This window comes from Kryptolebias marmoratus, linkage group LG4 (genome assembly GCF_001649575.2).
Source record: "Kryptolebias marmoratus isolate JLee-2015 linkage group LG4, ASM164957v2, whole genome shotgun sequence".
Taxonomy (NCBI): Eukaryota; Metazoa; Chordata; class Actinopteri; order Cyprinodontiformes; family Rivulidae; genus Kryptolebias; species Kryptolebias marmoratus.
The window spans coordinates 28,105,962-28,124,429 of record NC_051433.1 but is presented as its reverse complement, the minus strand read 5'-3'; the positions used below and the strand labels follow the sequence as shown (position 1 = coordinate 28,124,429).

Below are 18,468 nucleotides of genomic sequence, written 5' to 3'. Positions count from 1 at the left end.
CAGTGTCGTTTTTTCTGCTGAACTTAAATTGCAAATTCTACTGATAATCTGCCGCTTCACTCTTTTGTGTGGCCATGATGATGTGCACTTCCTGTTTTAGATTTAATTTCTGCCCAGCCTTACTGGAAACTCCTCAAAGATGAGGAAGAAGTGATGAGACTTAACCCAACACCTTTTATCATACCTACAACACAATTCCCACAGTAAAACATGATGGTGGCAGCATCATGCTATAGGGATGTCTTTCATGAGCGGCGACTGAGAAACAGCTCAGAGTTTAAGGAAAAATGAATGGAACAAAATGTGAAAAAATTCTTGACACTGAGATGGAGGTCCACCTTCCAGCAGTGACCCTAAACTCACTGCTGAAGAAACACTCCACTGGTTTGAAGAGAACCAGCTAAATGTCCTGGAATGGTCCAGTCAAAGTCATGACCTCAAACCAATTGAGAATCTCTGGTTTGATTTAAAGCTTGTTGGACACAAGTAGCACCATCCAACCTGAAGGAGCTGCAGCAGTCAGAACGGATGGAGAAAACTCCACCGGTTAGAAGGACCAAGACCGTGGAGACGGACCTGAAGAGAAACTGATGATGGAACTGCTGCTAAAAGTGGCTCTATGAAGTACTGATTTTGGGCAAGAGTGATTGAATATGCACACAACACTTTCCAGTTTTATTTGCAGAATTTTTTAATTCAAGATATTTTTCAATATAACATCAGCATTCCAAAACATTTTATTTTAGATGTTTAAACTAAGAAATTGTACCATCCATCTGCTTATTTTCTTTACCCGCTTCTCGTTTCCGGGTGGCGGGAGCTGGTGCCTATCTTCAGCAGTCACTGTGTGAGAGGCGGGGGACACCCTGGACAGGTCACAAGTCCATCACAGGGACATATGGAGACAAACGAGACATAACTGTTCACACCTAGGGACAATTTTAGAATTACCAATTACCCTTACATGCATAGGCCCTAGACGGCCCTGCAACTTTCTGGCCAGGAGGCGACGGCTCTAACCACTTGCACTGCTCTGCTGCCCAAGAAATTGTACCATTACCAAGTAATTTTGAATTTGATGGCAGCAACACATCTCAAAATGTTGAGACGAGGCAACAAAAGGCTGTAAAAGTAAGTTGTACCAAAAAGAAAAAACAAAAAAGACAGCTGTAGGAGCATTTTACAACTAATCTGGTTAATCGTCAACAAGTCAATAAGACGACTGGGTAAAAAGAGTATTTTGGAGAGATAAGCAGAGGTTCACCAGGCTGCAAGACACTGTGCTTAAAAATAGCAGAATAATTTCAGAAAGATCCTTAGCAAAAAATTGGGAGGACTTTCACTATCCCATCACCTATAGTTCATAATATCATAAGATGACAAGAATCTAGAGAACTCTCTGAGCAAAAAGGACACGACTTAAAGTCAATATTGGATGCCTGTGATTTTCAGACCCTCAAGAATCACCGTCTTAAGAACAGGTTCTTAATTCTGTGATTGTCCTGGACATCCCAGCATGAGCTCAGGAACACTTCCAAAAAGTCCTTGTCTGTAATCACAGTTCACTGTGCCATCTACAAAATGCTGGTTAAAGCTCTATCATGCAAAGAAGAATGTATTTGTGAACTCCATCCAGAAACTCTGCCTCTTCTCTGAGCCAAAGCTAATTTCAAATGAACTGAAGCAAAGTGGAAAACTTCTGTGATCAAATGAATCGAAATGTAAAATTCTTCTAAAATCTAAAGACGAGTTTCTTAGAAGTTCATTAATAATCCAGTTGACAGTAAGGCAGACACTCGTGAATCAATTCTAAATTCAGTGTAAGTTTTAGTAATCAAAACACCGTTTCCTGTAAGAGACAAAAGAATGTTGTCAACTTGACAAAGAAAATGTTATAGGTTTGTTCTTGTTTTTTCATCTTTCTGGTCAAAGTTTATTAAGTCTGTAATTTGTTTTTATGTTGCCCTGTGTGTGTCAATACAGTCTTTAAAAAATAATTATATCCAAACTGTGTTAAATCTTTGCACTCAGTTATCAGATTTAATTTAAAAGTAAATGTACCTTTGGGAGTAAAGCAAAACGTTTTTTAGACACTCAACTTTCTTCCACTAATGGCTACAAAATCAATGATGTCTGGATGAACGGCACCTCCTGTTGGCTGAACACAGCATGACACTAAGTCCAAAATACACAGTTTTAAACTTACTCTGGGGCGGAAAAAAGAAATCAATCTGACAGATTTTGGGAGAGCCACATAATTATTGAGGGATCACAAAAAACAAAAAGTTAAATCATGAAAACAATCCTGTTTGGAGAGAAATCCATTTTGGTGTTTGAATAAAGGATAATAAAGGAAAACATAATAAAGGCAATTAAGGTATAAGTTTAATATTTCTTAAAAGAATGCATATACAAAGAACAAAGACTTTAGACAAAGCATTTGGTTTTGCACCAAAACAACAACAGGTTATAATAATCATACTGACTTGGGCTGGATATCAACCCAACTCTAAACCACCAGTAGAGAAAAATAAACTAAAATCAACTGATCACATAATCATTATCAAACAGTCTCTACCACTGGAAGGTCTTCATATTTCAACTAACTCAGAAGTTTTCTTGGTTTAAACTGGCAGGTAAGAGTTCAGATGACTTCCAACCCCTAAATGTGAAAGGAGTGAAAGTAATCTTTTATTTATATATTTATATGTAATAAAAAACAACACAAACAGAAATAACAAAGGAAAAACAAAAAACAAACAAACAAAACAGATTTTGGTAAAACCATCTGGAGCCTACGACAACATTGTGTGCCAGCTTACATTATAATTACATTTGTTAAACCTATCATTTTGAACAGAGACCAGGGCGCAGATACACACACACACACCACCGTACACTTTGAATGGCTACAACAGATGCCTCAGATGTGCAGCGTGAAAACATCACTGCAGGAAGGCACCAAATTCTGAGCCTGCACAGAAATCTGGTGGAAAATTCATCTTTATTGATTTGCTGCCTAAAATGGAACACCAACTTTGAAGCATTTGATTAAGAAGGAAGCCTCTGCTGTATCTGTCCAAAGTGGAAGGTGATGACGGACAGTATTTTGCTTAGCCCTCCTTTGGTCCCTGCTAACGAGTGAAGAACACACCACTTGTTCTGCTAACACTGTTTAAGTTCCCTGCATCTAAAAAGGCCAATTCCTGTGGTCGACTGGATTACAACTGGATGCCTTTAGTTATTCAAGTGAATGCAACGTTATGAACGGACTGCAACTCAGCACTGTGGAAGCCCACAAAAACTGGAGAGCATGCTAATAACCAATATTGATGGATCGGATCTTCTTCATCAAATAGCTGTGTATAGTTTTACTGTGCTGCACTGAAACGGGGGAAAAAGGAGATGTTGGCAAACAAAATCAAACAACACTACACAAATTAAGTGGTAGTGTTGAGAAAGAACAAAGGTTGGCTGATGAGTGCTCTCATCAACACAGGCGACAGGAACAGCAGCACAGGCAGCCACCAATCAGGCAGCTGGGAGGAGCTTAGGCGGGGCTTTTAAGCATGAGAGCTTCACATTGGCTGAAGACAACTAAAAGGCTGAGTGTCTAAAACTTGATTAGGCCACAACACTGATGTAAGTCACATCGAGCTTTCCAATGCTCGACAGTGATTTCTACTTTAGGATTAGTCCCCGTGGATGTCCCACCCTGCCGAGAGACCCTGCAGCCTGTTGGCCAGGACAGGCTCAGCTTGTGTCCCCAAACTCAGACAGAGCGCTGAAGCTTATTATTGCAGAGAATTATCTGAAACTTGGTAGGCTGTTTCTGTCTAGTCTCCCCTGTGGAGGACAATGTTGCCAACCAGCCTTAGCAGAGCAAGGAAAACTTGTGTGGGGAAAAAAGGGTGAGACGGGGAGGGAGGGGTAGCATGGGTGTATGCAAGATGTGTTTGTGTGTGTGCGTGTGTTTGTGTGTGCTTTGAAAAGGTAGGAACCTCTCATAGCAGCACACATTTGCGTTTCTTCTTGGGCTCTGGGGGCTCCAATGCAGCCAATATTGCCTCATCAAACACATTCTTGAGGCCTTTCTGTGAACACAGATAGATAAATAATGAGGGAACAGCGCAGACACAAAGGTCAAATCATAAAGGCAAGCAGATAAAGAGCATCTTAGCTAAAAAAAAATGTGTGTAAATAACGAAACATAATTGAACTTCATTAAAAGGAGTGCCGATAACAGAGGGATGGGAGAGCTTTTAGGGATACTTAATAAACTGTACAAAACATTTTAAAGCTGAAAACAACTCAAAAGATCATCACATAAATTAGGTGTCAGAAAAACAACCATGCAGTGTGGGTGAACAGTGCTGTCTAAATCAAAAGGCAAGTGAAACAAGGAAGTGGAGGAAAAACGGAGCATACCCCAAACACATCAAACGGATACCGATCTCACAAGCCCCGTTTCTTTCACAATTTTAATACGTAACAACAAATGTGCCCTCTTCTCAGGCCACAAAGTGAAGCTATGTGGAAACACATTTTATTCAAATGCCACAAAACCCCGCCGAAAAAAGGAAGACAGAGACCAATTTTGTTTCTTTATTATTTCTTTTCACAAGTCATTATACATAAAACTTTTTTAATAATAATGTTATATATCAACACTGTCTGGCCAAAAAAATCAGAGCCAATACTTTGTGTGCTGTATCCTAAAGGAAATCAGTAAGTTCAAACAGAATCAAACTGTCTGAAGGTTTTACTGTCAAATGTTAAATATTCATTACATGCCTTAAAAAGATACCGCATTACAGTTTGAAGTGAGGTTCTGTGTAAAAGTTATGAACAATTAATATCTTACCTGTTGTAGATAGCTCTTTGAATGATCTGACAGAACTGATGAGCTAATGGCTAGTTCAAGTGGGACCAAAACCAATGAGGATCGCTTTTGCCTTAAATCAACTCTAATCTTGACTGTATTGATAAACTAATGGTTCGTCTGAGCAGATCTACTTCCAAAGTGAATTTTAGTGCCTCAAAAGAGCTCAGTCTTCAAAATTTTATAGTGTTCCGTTTAGACACTATTATTCAAACCTTCATGTAACAGTCAAATTCACATCACAAAATTATCTCAGCAGAAATAATATATTTCTACCAAAAGGGTGAGTCTGACAAAAATCCTTGGGGGCACTGCAGTTAGCAGCAGCTAGCTGCTATTTGCACTTGTATATACCCACAGAAGTCTGAGTAAATAACAGTGTAATGTGAAAATGACAGGTTTGTAAAATGGCATTAGTATGAACAGCTTTGAAGTTTTGAAGATTGGAGCCATTTTATGATGGCAGTGATCTGCTTTATTGTTGACTGACTACTTCTGCATTCAGACTGGCCGTTAGCTTGTTAATTCTATTGAAGTGAGGTTGTTCAAAGAGCAATCTACAACAGATATTACTTATAACTTTTACACAAAACCCTTTTTCAGAATGAGCAGAATATCTGTTTAAAAGCTGAAACATCCTGAATGTAACTCAGACAGACTCCAAGCTCTGCAGAGGAACAAAAAATAAGTGTTAAAAGTAGAAGCCCTGACTGTGTGAAGATGAGGTTGAGGCCAACACACTGCCATCCTTCTCACAAATCAGGTTCTGGGACAGGACAAGTGCAGACTCAAGTCATTTATCCAGCCATAAAACAAATGTTAGTATTACTACATGCCCCATACAACAGGAGATTGAGACTGTTAAGGTTTTAATATCAGCAAATGTGAGTGAATGATAAGAAAAGAATAATGGTAAGGAAAAAAAAGAAATAATCTGAGCAGTGGCACAGACAGATTAAAATATACAGCATTTTGTTTTTCTTTGTGTTTCAGGTGGCTCTAGAGCAGCTAGGATAGCTTCGTCAAAAACATTCTTCAGCCCTCGCTACAATGACAGAAGAGGAAAGAGAACAACAAAACTGTTAGCAAACAGACAAGTACAGATGAGGAAGGAAAAGAGGAACATGGCACAGAGTGGTGGAAAGTGTATAAAATAAAGAAAAAAAGGTCTGGGAGCTTCAGGACTGTCTGAGGAAGATTGTTGCAGGGTTTCCCCCACAATATCACATAATAAACAGCCATATATTCAACTTTCCTGTCAACTTCTTTTTTTTTTTTTTTACTAAATCACGGGCGGCCAGCGATTGGCAGGCAAACAGCCACCTACCAACAGGCTTAGCCTTTTTTTCTGAGGGTAACCCTGTTGTTGTGTGACGCAACAATCAGGAGATGCATGCAGTAGTGCAGAGACAGGCTGACTCCACCGTGATGAGGTGAAGGTGAGGCTGGAACAGTGTACAGAGATTTGCAACAGGAAACAGGAAATTACATCAGCAGCAATCGAAGCATTATGGGAAGTAGAGAAGGAAGGAGCAGAGCAGGGAGGTGAAGGTTACGCCTCAGCTTCGTCAGTACTATTATTCTCAGACTACGTGAGACCAAGTCCTGTTCATTCTGCCTGCTGATGACCCACAATACAAAGAGGATCGGACTGAGAAAGGAACAACCCACCGTTCTTGCTAATACCACTAAAGGAAAATTGCTAACTCAAACTAAGACACTGTTAAATAATCTGACCGTTTAAAAAAAATTGCAACATCAGTCATATCACAGATTTGAAAAGTCACACTAACAAAACTGGCATGCAAACATGCACTGAAGGGAATACAAACATGTTCCTCTTTCCTCCACTTTCTCAGTTCTTGCCATTCAGGTTTAAATAATATGAGTGAATATGTGACAGTAGAAATAGATAGACATCCAAATAAAGGTTACCTGTGTGAGGGCTGAGCACTCAACATATTTCACAGCCTTGAGATCTCTTGCTAGCTTCTCGGCTGTCTCTGGAGTGATTGGCTTTTGCTTGTTCTTCGCCAGCTTCTCTATAGTGGAGGGGTCATCCCGCAAGTCAATCTGAGTCCCAACTAGAAGAAAGGGTGTCTTTGGACAGTGGTGGGTGATCTCTGGAACCCACTAGAAGAACAAATCCCATATTAACATCGGCACAAAAGCGTTAACATTCTGAGTTTTGTTAAAGACACTGTCCAATTGTTCAAAAAATAAACAAACAATCAATGTTTTGTCCTTGTAAAGAACCTTTCTACAACTTCAACTAGAACACCTCCAGTTGGTTTGTTCCAGTAGTACTGGGAAATGTGAATTTCCGAATTCTTAGTCGTAATTTTGAACAGGAACGCCCCCTCAAGTGGGACATCCCACTCGGAAAGTGGGAGCAACTTCAACTACCCCCAGTTAGGATTTCAAAAACTCTGTAACTTTTACTGTTAATATTCATTCTTTGATTTGGTTTTCACATTTAATCACTTGTGCAACTAGTATTTCTTAATGTGTATATAGCAAGTATTAAAATATGTTCCAAGAGTGGAGTTCATATTTATTTAGTAAAATTTCATATTCAGAAACTGCGAGGAAAATAAAGGCTTTGCTGAGGGTGTCCATCTTGTTTCTGACTCTCTCCGAGGGGGACAACTAGAACGCGGTAAAGTGGGAAATTGCATCACTCTGACTTCTCAGTTCCGATATAAATGGAACGCAGCAAGTGATCTGGAGGTGATCTTAGTCTGAGAAACTTCAGGTTTTTAGACAAAACAATAATTTTGCTGTAATGCTAGCATACATGTTATGAAAAAAAAGTGTCAGTTGTGAACAAATCCAGGTCTAATACTCCAATATCATTCCATGTAAGGATGGTTAAGGATTAGATTTTATTGAAAACTAAACATACATACAGGACATTTAAACCAGTGTAAAATATTAAACTGGTATACAACAAAATCAGATTGAAGATTTCTAGTTTTGTAATTTGTCCTGTAGTAATCATTAGTTCATTAGGAATGAAAACTAGTGAGAACTTCTGGAGGTCTAAGGAAAAATTAAGGTTTTCATCATTTTCACGAATGACATCGTTCTTTTAGGTACAGATCCTTACTTAAATGTTTTGTTATTTAAAAAGCTTTGTTATTTAGACGCCAATTTCATGTCAGAAAGGATGAAATACAAAGGGTGATTTTAACAGTCTGATCTTTTAATGTCCTAATGGTTTTTTAATTAGTCAGATTTTCTTATGTGAATTCCTAATACACATCCGTTTGTTTGATGAGGATTTTATGACAACTTTTGATGCATTTAGACCACACTGATTGAAATCTTCAAAGAGTGATCATGTATTGTTACATGAAAGTGAATTTAAATGTTATTAAAGATAATCAGGAAAATAAATTCAGCAACAAAAGTGGCCAAACGTACCTTTTCTTTGACATTTTCAAAGGAGGATGGGGACACGACTGAAAAACAGACGAGGAAGACATCTGTCTGGGGATAACTCAGAGGACGTAACCTGTCGTAGTCTTCCTGACCTAGTGTAACCAAATAAAAACACGTTTAACTCAAACATCTTGCTCAATAAATTAACAACACTTAAAAAGCTGGAGATCTATCATCTGATGGAGGCTGAACAAAATCAGGAAACACTCAGATTAGAAAGCAACAAACTGGACAGTCACATAAGGCTGTCTCATGGTGGATTTTACAACTTGATTCTAGCTTGAACTACAGAACATATTTCCAATTTTACTTCACAGATTTTAATGCCACAACACAAAAACAAAGACATACCTGCTGTGTCGAACAAGCCCAGGGTGTAGGGCTCACCTCCAATCATTACAGTTACAGCATAGTTATCAAACACCTGCCGCCCACAAAACAAATCCAGGTTAGGCACAATAACAAAAATATTCATCTTTACCTCCGCCAAGGAGGCTATGTTTTCAGTAGTGATGGCTGCTTTGTCTGTCCATCCATCTGTCTGTCTGTTAGCAAGATTACTTAAAAACTAATGCACAGATTTTGCTGAAATTTTCAGGAAATGTTGGGGTGGTCACAAGAAACGAGTGATTAAATTTTGATAGTGATCCAGATCCTGCAATTTTATAAAGACCCTATGGCCTTGGCGGAGGTGTGTGCTCTCCAAGTGTTTCTAGTTTTTTTGTTTTTTTATTTGCATAAGAGGTCTAAAAGTTATTCCATTCACATACCTAAATCTACAATTTCTTAGCATAATTAAATATACTAACTGATGCTGTTAATGCATCAGGTTCTAGCTGATGGTTTTAGACTGTCTGCAAAACAAACAAACAAACAAAAATTTTTGATTGTTTTTCACCTGAAAAGTCCACAATACTTCACAAGACGAGACAAATCTTGTTAAAACTAATAACTGTTAAAGGGACTTTGTTAGCTGCAGTAAATTGATGGCAAATCCAAATCACATTATAGAATAGCTGTCATTTTTCAAAATAAAACAAACATTTTACAGTTCTTAAAAATTCAATATTCTCTAAGTAACTACCAAGTAACTTTACTACCTACAGATATGGGACATCATCAGTCAGTGTGTTGTTGAGATTATGTGGCGTTGTGTCTAACACATACCGTAGGTACATATTCAGATGGAAACTTGTTTGTCGTGTAGGAGATCAGCAGGCAGGTTTTACCCACAGCACCGTCTCCAACTACAACACATTTGATGGTCTGCATAGCTGCGTTTTACAGTCTGCACAACTCATTCAAGATCTGAAACAGAAAAAAACAAAAAAAAAATATTAGTTCAAAATATTGTTTAGTTACTGTTTGAAAGAAACAATTATTGTCATGGGAACATTCATCAGAGAACACCAGAAACCACTTATTATTTTCCCATTTTTTAGTTAGTTGATAATGGACTCAAATACAGATTAGCGTCAACATTTGTTTGTCAATATATGCTGAAGGTACAAACAGAGAAGATGCCTGCTGGTGTCATTAGTAAATTGTGTCACCACATTTATCCATCAGTTGTGAGAATGTTTATGGGCAAATACCTGTGCTGTGAGTGATAAATAACTGGACCTCCCTGATGGGGGTGAAGTTAATGGCCCAGATGGTCAAATCAAGTTTTCTAATTTGTCAAACTAAGGGACTGTTCAGAGCCACAGGTGGAGACTCATTCAGAAAACAACTGTTAGTACTGAATTAGGGCTTGACCCATGATAGTTAATTCAATGGCTGAGGATGATTATTTAGAAAGCACACAAACTTCAAATAATGATTATGGCTATAGTATCATTTGTCTGTTGAAGGTACTCTTTAATATGATCTTTATTCTGTGTACATAGAAGGACTTATTCCACAAGACAGGACAAGACAGGATAATAGGCACACAAGAACAAGACAATATTTGAAAAATATTTAAGAAAAATTATTTTGCTAAAAAGTCAAAAGGGCTGACATCTCTCCTACCATCAAACTCATTTAAACAAAGGGGAAAAATAAAACCTGTTCAAGGACGAACCTTTTTTTGAAGAAAAAGAAAAAACAAACAAATGTCATTTTTTTCAGATTTTTTATGGTAAAATATTCAAACGCAAATAATAAATTACCTTTTATCAATTCATCTCACCAGTCGAGACAAACAGTTTATTTGATTTTTTTTTTTAAATTAAGACTTTTTTAATGTCCTCCTTTTTTAAAATCCCTTTTCTTTTACTGGTTTCTAATTAAAACATTTTACCAAATGCCATCAAAACAGCTAAAAAAAACCCTCAATGAAAATTCAAACAACTGCTAACATTCCACCTTAACATTTCAAAAGAAAACACAAAAAATGATATGGATTAAATAAATTCAGGCAGACTCTGCAGTTTGTTTAAGTCTGTCTGAGGTGACTGACTCTTTTTCTCTCAACTCAAACTATACTGAACAAAAAATATAAACGCAACACTTTTGTTCTTGCTCTTATTTTTTATGAGTTGAACTCAAAGATCTAAGACTTTTTCTATGTACACAATAGGTCTTTTCCCCTCAAATATTGTTCACAAATTTATGTAAATCTGTGTCAGTGAGCACTTCTTTGCTGAGATAATCCACCCACTTTACAAGTGTGACATATCAAGATGCTGATTAGAGAGCATGACTATTGCACAGGTGTGCGTCAGGCTGGTCACAATAAAAGGCCACTCTAAAAAATGTGCAGTTTTATCAAACAGCGCAATGCCAAAGATGTTGCAAATTTTCAATGAGGGTGCATGCTGGCTGCATGAATGCCCACCAGAGCTGTTGCCCATGAATTGAATTCATTTCTCTATCATAAGGCATGTCAGGAAAATTGGAAGTACATCAAACCAGACTCACAACCGCAGGTAACCACACCAGCCCAGGACCTTCACATCCAGCATCTTCATCTCCAAGATTTTCTGAGGCCAGCCACCCAGACAGCTACTGCAACAACCGGTTTGCAAAATCAAAATATTTCTGCACAAACTGTCAGAAACCATCTCATGGAAGCTCATCTGTATGATCATCCTCCTCATTGGGGTCTCCACCTGACTGCAGTTTGTCGTAGTACCTAACTGAGTGGGCAAATGCTCACATTCGATGGCATATGGCACGTTGGAGAGGTGTTCTCTTCATGGATGAATCCTGGTTTTCACTGTACAGGGCAGATGGCAGACTGCGTGTATGGCATCATGTGGGTGAGTAGTTAGATGATGTCAAGGTTATGAATCCAGTAGCACATGGTGGCAGTGGGGTTATGGTATAGGCAGGTGTATGTTATGGACAACGAACACGTGCATTTATTGATGGCATTTTAAATACAGATACTGTGACGAGATCCTGAGGCCCATTGTTGTGCCATTCACTCACGACCATCGCCTCATGTTGCAGCATGATAAAGCATGGCCCTATGTTGCAAGGATAGGTGCACAATTCCTGGAAGTTGAAAACATCCCAGTTCTTGCACGGCCAGCATACTCACTGGACATGTTTGGGATGCTCTGGATCAGCATATACAACAGTGTGTTCCAGTTCCTGACAATATCCGGCACTTCACACAGCCACTGAAGAGGAGTGGACCCACAGGCCACAATCAACAACTTGGATCAACTCTATGCAAAGGTGATGCGTTGCACTGCGTAAATAGTAAACAGTGGTCACACCAGATACTGACTGGTTTTCTGACCCGTCCAGATGGCTCTAATACAGTGGCTTTTTATTGTGGTAAGCCTAAAGCATACCTGTTCAATAATCATGCTGTCTAATCAGCATCTTGATATGCCACACCTGTGATGGTGTGCTCCTCGAGCCCTCTGTGCTACTGACAAATGACTTAAAGTGGTGAGAATATCTTCAGTTATAATTTTACCAAAGTCATGAGACTGATTTTTTATTTTTTTGGTTTGCAAGTTGCAGTTTTCAACTCAGCTGGAAATGCTGAGATATTACACCTCTAATATTTTCGTTAACATGCTATAAAGCAAAGTTCAACTGAAGACTGATTCTACCATTTTAACCTTGTCCTTCACCACCAAAGCATGCCTTGATCTGCCCAGTCATCCTGTTCTGTACATACTCTGCTGAAACCCAGGGTATGCTGTAAAACTGGGTGTTACAAAATGCAGTCAAAATTCTGGTAGGAAGAAATAGTGATTACGATGTACAAAAGATGGGTTACCAAACTTTTCACAAATTTGTCAGACCCCCCCCCCCTTCAGCTCTTATGTTTACTTAGTTTCTTTAGCCCACTTCACACAACATTGTCAGGATGGACCAGAGACCTCTTCTACCTTGGGCTGGGTCTCAATCAAAATCTTTCGATACTGGTACCAATACAGACACCTTCACTTCGATATCGGTTCCTGAACGATACTTTTTTTCTATACCAATTTTATATAAATTCTAACAAGAAGAAAATTACATTACACATTACAGTACAAATCTTGAGTTTTATTTTTTCACTTTGGTATTTTTCCATTCCAAGCAGTTTTCTTACATAAAAATAAACAAATAACCATTAGTACAAGAGAACAGTTGCAAACAAGTGACAAGTTAGTGTTTAATGCTCACTGCTACATACTGAGGACCTTTTCACTTAGCAGTTTTTCTTCAGAAAAATTAACATGTCTGCTCTCTCAGGACACAAACAAGCCTGCTCCTGGCTGATGGTGTCTCCAGCAGTAGAAAATGTACGCTCTGAGGGTGTGGATGATGCTTGCACACAGAGATACCTGATTGCCAAGTTTGACAGCATTGGCATAGTGTCTCTCACATTCCACCACCAGGTCACTGGATTCACTGAGGTTAGAGTAGATGGCAGACCGCTGTATCTCTTCCTGAATCTTCTCTGTGGTGCTAAAACTATTCTCGTCTTACTTCAACTGCCATGTCCTCATAGCTCCTCAAGGGCAGAGAGCTTTGGCTTCTTCTGGAAACAAGAAGAAGAAGAAAAAAAGGCAATCAGAATAGATACTAACCATTTAATTTTGTTCCAAAAATTAAATAGGGGGAACAGGATGTCTTTTTGTATTTTTATTTTACCAGTGTTGCTACTTTAGCTTTACAGTCAACAATATCCTTTACAGCTTACTTTCTTTCACCATGGAGCATCCACTGTAGAAAAAGGCAGCAAACCTTTTAACAACAAAGTTTTTGACTGCCCTGTGGCACTCATCTTGTTTTTCTTTTGTCATTTTTCCTTTTTCTGCAAGTGTGAATGGATTCACACTGACTGGCCTTGTCCTCCTTACATTGTCATAAAATCCTCCTCAAGATCAGAGGCTACTGTGAGGAGAACAAACATAACAGTGAACATTAGGCGAGCTGTTTAATCAGCCAACCGAATGGATGAGCACATTTTTACAAGCTAAGCTTTATTTTTAGTTAGCTTTTGATTTAGCTAGCTACATAGCCATAAAATTAAGCTACACACTAATATCTTAAATATAGCATTACATGGATCCTGGTCCCGCGCGATACACGTATTAAGTTGCAGTAACGTCAACAAACATAAACTTACCTGTTGAAATCCCAGACACAGCGCCATGCTCGATGCTCTCGGATGAAGCGGAGTCCGAAGGTGATTTTTCTTTTTGTCATTTAACTGTTTATTGGTATTTTTCACAATTGTTTATATATACAATGTACATGAACACTTCACTTACAACATAACATTAAACTTAACACAAGTTTGTCCAGTTCTTTCTTTAGTTTTTGTCGCTGTCTTTTGTCCTGAATGATGTCCATTTCATCCACTTTTCTTCCATTTGTGTTTGTTGAAGTCTCAAACGATATGTCAGTTTTTCCATAATGTAGATTTCTTCTATTATTCCAGTCCACTGTTCTTGACAAGGGGGGTCGGCCTTTCCCCATTTCCTCGTAATAGCTTTCTTGCTAGCTATTAACATTATTTTAATCAGATACTTGTCTTTTGCCCTCACTTTGGTATTGTTAAAATTGCAAAGATATAGTACCATGCTACTCATCGGAATATCATATCCCAAAACCTTCTTCACAGTTTCATGTACATCTTTCCAAAATTGAACAATTTTAGGACAGTTCCAAAATATGTGTGAGTGATCAGCGTTCATTGATCCACAGTTCCGCCAACATCCTGTGTTTGTATTCTTATATCTGTTTTTGACTTTGGGCGTAATAAAAAATCTTATTAGATTTTTCCATGTGAACTCCCTCCATATCCGTGAATTGGTGGATGTCTGATGTGTTTTCCACATGTCTGACCAATCTTCATCTGTGATTGTCATGTTAAGTTCTGACTCCCACTTTTCTTTTACATATTTAGTTGAATGTTTATTCATCATCAGTTTTTGATATAGAGTAGATATTATTTTAATTTTCGTTCCACTGAATGATTTTATCACGATTTCAATCACACCATTCACTTCCACAGAGGGATCCCACTTGATTTCTGTCCTATAATAATCTCTCAATTGCAGGTACCTATAAAATTCGTGTTTATCTAAATTATACTTGTCCTTCATTTTTTGAAAACTCTCCAGTTCCCCGTCTTTCTGAAGGGTAAACCATCCTGTGATCCCCTTGCTTATCCATTGCTTGAACCCTTTATCATACATTGCTGGTTTGAAATCGCTATCATATGCTACCCATCTGAGCACTTTCATTTCTTTCTTTATCTTGTGTTTTTTTAATGTTTTGAACCATAAATCCAGTGTAAACACTGTAATTGGATCCATGTTTTTCTTGATCCTCTCATATCTATCTTCATCCCCTATAACACTTTGAATTGGGTATCCTCCAAACTCTTTCTCCATATCTTTCCACTTAGCTATATAGTCTGGTGTGCACCAGCATATAACATGTCTGAGCTGAGCTGCACAGAAGTATTCCCTTAATTTTGGGAGACCCATACCCCCTTTATCTTTTGGTAGCTGAAGAGTTTCATATTTAACTCTAGGTTTTTTGCCACCCCAAATGAATCTTGATATTAGCTTGTCCCATATCGCAAATTGAGTTTGAGGGACCTCTATTGGTAATGCCTGGAACAAATATAGAAGTTTTGCTTGCACATTCATTTTAATTATTTCAATTCTTGAATTCAGATCCAAGGGCAAGGTAGTCCATCTATCTATATCTTTTTGTATTTCTTGTCTTATTTTGTCATAATTTGCTTTGTACAGTGTTGCTAATCCTTTAGTAATGATAATCCCTAAATATTTAATTTCCTTCATATTCCATTTGATGGGAAATGTTTCCTGAATTTCTTTTGATGGTATGTAATTTAGTGTTAGAATCTGTGTTTTTGTTATATTAATTTTATATCCCGACAGATATCCATATTTTCCAAAGAGATTCATCAGCACTGGTAGCGATTCATTTGGTTGTTCAAGAAAAGTTACTACATCGTCTGCAAAAAGGCCTATTTTATGTTCCTCTCCATTTACTAGAACTCCCTTAATTTTATCTTCTTGTCGTATTGCCTGAGCCAGAGGCTCTATAAAGAGGGCAAACAGTGTAGGTGACAGACAGCATCCCTGTCTGGTTGATCTTTGAATGTTGAATTTGCTAGTCAGGCTTCCATTTATTTTGATTCTTGCTGTGGGGTGATGGTATAGTGTCTTTATGCATTGTACTGATTTATTACTGAATCCAAATTGTTCCAACGCTTTATAAAGAAATTCCCAATTTACTAAATCAAATGCTTTTTCTGCGTCTACACTTACTAGTATGGTACTTTGTTTTTTCTGCTGCGCTTGATCTACTATATGTAGTACTCTTCTAATATTATCATGTGTTTGACGTCCTCTCATAAAGCCTGTTTGATCTTCTTCTATCAATTCTGTTACAAAGGTATTTAGTCTATTGGAAATAATGGTTGTGTATATCTTATAATCTACATTTAATAATGAAATTGGTCTATAATTGCCACATTGTTCCTTATCTTTTCCTTGTTTTGGGATAACTGAGATTATGGCTTCACTCCATGATGGAGGTATTTTGTTGTTATTGAGTGTCCAGTTGAAAGAAGCTGTAAGTACTGGTGCCAACTCTTCTCTAAACATCTTATACCACTCTGCCGGGTATCCATCACTGCCTGGCGATTTATTATTTTTTAATGTATTTATTGCCTCTTTAACTTCCTCTATTGTGATTGTTGCTGTCAGTGTCTCATTTTGTAGTTTGCCAATTGTTGGTAAATCTAATTCGCTTAAAAAGGTTCTCATTTCTTCCTCAAGTGCAATTTCAGGTTGTGTGTACAGTTTCTCATAGTATTCTCGAAAAATTCCCTCTATTTCCTCTGGTTTTTCTGTTAATTCACCTGTGTGGGGGTTTCTAATTTTAGATATTGTATTAAGTGTTTGTTGTTTGCGTATACGTTTAGCTAACAATTTAGCTGCCCTTGAACCTGTTTCGTAATAATTCTGTTTCAAAAATGTGTTTCTTTTTTCAATCTCTCCCTGTAATATTTCATTTATTTTGTTTTTAACTACCTTGATTTCTTGGTATACCTTTGGGTCTTTAGTTTCCTGATATTCTTGCTCTGATTTCCTAAGTCTCTCAGTATTTGCCCTGTATGTCTGTAATTTAATTCTTTTATCATGCGCAGTTTCAGCTATTAACTTTCCCCTGATGACTGCCTTCATGGCATCCCATAGTATTATCGGGTCTACTGTTCCATTATTATTTTCTTCAATATATTGTTTTATTTCTGCTTTTATCTTTTCTCTCCGTTGTTCACTATTCAATATTCCCACGTTCAGTCTCCATACAGTATTTCGTTTCCTGTTACTTAGACATATCTTTAAATAAATTGGATTATGATCAGAGACATCTGCTGCTCCTATCCTGCATTCCTTCACTCTGTGTTTATCATCTTCCTTGGTTAAAAAATAATCTATTCTTGAATGTACTCCATGAGCAGCCGAGTAATGCGTAAAATCTTTTCCTAATGGATGTAGGCTTCTCCATACATCTGTCATTCCCATCTCTTCTAATGAGTCATTTATAAATTTTGTCAGATGCATTTTAGTTTTTTTGTGACTCGTTGTGTCTACATTATGGTTCAAGACAACATTTAAATCACCTCCACAAATTAGAATTCCTTCTGTTTCTATCGCTATTAAATCAAATAGGTTCTTGAAAAAGTTTTTGTTACTCTCCGGGGGTGCGTATACATTTACCAAGGTTATTAATTCGTTTTCTATTCTTCCTTTTAACATTATATATCTTCCTTCTTTATCCTTTAATTCTTTTTTGTAATCAAATTGTATTGTGTTCGAAATTAATATTGCAGCTCCTCTTCTACGCCCCTCTTTATATGAACTATAGTATAGATTCCTGTAGCCATAATTTTTTAATTTTTCGTGTTCTGTTTTGGATAAATGAGTCTCTTGTAGGAATATAACTTGTGCTTTTTCCTTTTTCAGTTTTGTCATCACCCTTTCTTTTTTATTCACTACATTCAAGCCATTCACATTCAGCGACATTATTTTGATCTCAGTCATAGTTATGATTTATCAGTCTCTGGAAATATTCTCCCAAGCAACTCAAAACAAAACCACAGTGAACTTCTGCTAACCAAACGCAAATCAAAAACCTGACGGACTTTCAAACATGGGGTATCCTTCATCCCCGAGTCCCTGTTGGTGGGTGGAGAGGAAATCCTCACCTCTACTGAGGGCCTCTCCCTAGATCTGGAACTACTCCCATCCTGTGGGGTACCACTCCGTCTAGACATGTCCAACATCTCACCTTCTCCCAGTCGGTTTTAGTTGAATCCTCGTTTTCTGCCGTAATTTCTTCTAAAAGCAGAACATCTTACGATTTCCATTGGAAGCTTTGCAGTTTTTCTCTGACTCGGTGTGCCGCTTCTCTTTCACGTTCTTTCCCCCTCACTTGCTGCCATCCCGCTGCTCCGCGCTGTCGCGGCGTTTCCTCCTGGCTCTGCAACGGTGTAGCCCCTTTCCTTCATGTCCTGCGCTGCTGTCCTGGCACTGTTGTATATCTTCGTTCCGTTCTCCCAGTGAATCCGAATTTTAGCGAGTGGTGTTTGGAAACGTATTCCTTTCTCCTTCAATATTTTTTTAATCTCCTTATATGCCTTTCGTTTCTGCACA

The 18,468-nt window shown here is 38.0% G+C and overlaps 1 protein-coding gene across 5 annotated transcripts in view; it reads right to left on the bottom strand.

The window, feature by feature from the left end:
- Nucleotides 1-2,363: 2,363 nt before the first annotated feature.
- LOC108248645 (cell division control protein 42 homolog) overlaps nucleotides 2,364-18,468 on the bottom strand; it is a 24,332-nt gene continuing 8,227 nt past the window's right edge. For 2 of the 5 annotated variants that reach the window (XM_017437536.3, XM_037975082.1), the window contains exons 2-6: nucleotides 9,494-9,634; nucleotides 8,678-8,750; nucleotides 8,309-8,418; nucleotides 6,818-7,015; nucleotides 2,364-4,094 (exon numbers count right to left, since the gene is read on the bottom strand). In XM_017437536.3, coding sequence (XP_017293025.1) covers nucleotides 4,005-4,094; nucleotides 6,818-7,015; nucleotides 8,309-8,418; nucleotides 8,678-8,750; nucleotides 9,494-9,598 — 576 coding nt within the window. In that variant the 5' untranslated portion in view covers nucleotides 9,599-9,634 and the 3' untranslated portion in view covers nucleotides 2,364-4,004. Of the gene's footprint in view, nucleotides 4,095-4,591; nucleotides 5,928-6,817; nucleotides 7,016-8,308; nucleotides 8,419-8,677; nucleotides 8,751-9,493; nucleotides 9,635-13,104; nucleotides 13,302-13,463; nucleotides 18,463-18,468 lie in introns of those variants that run through there. The other 3 variants (XM_017437537.3, XM_017437538.3, XR_003040312.2) reach the window with 3 other exon arrangements.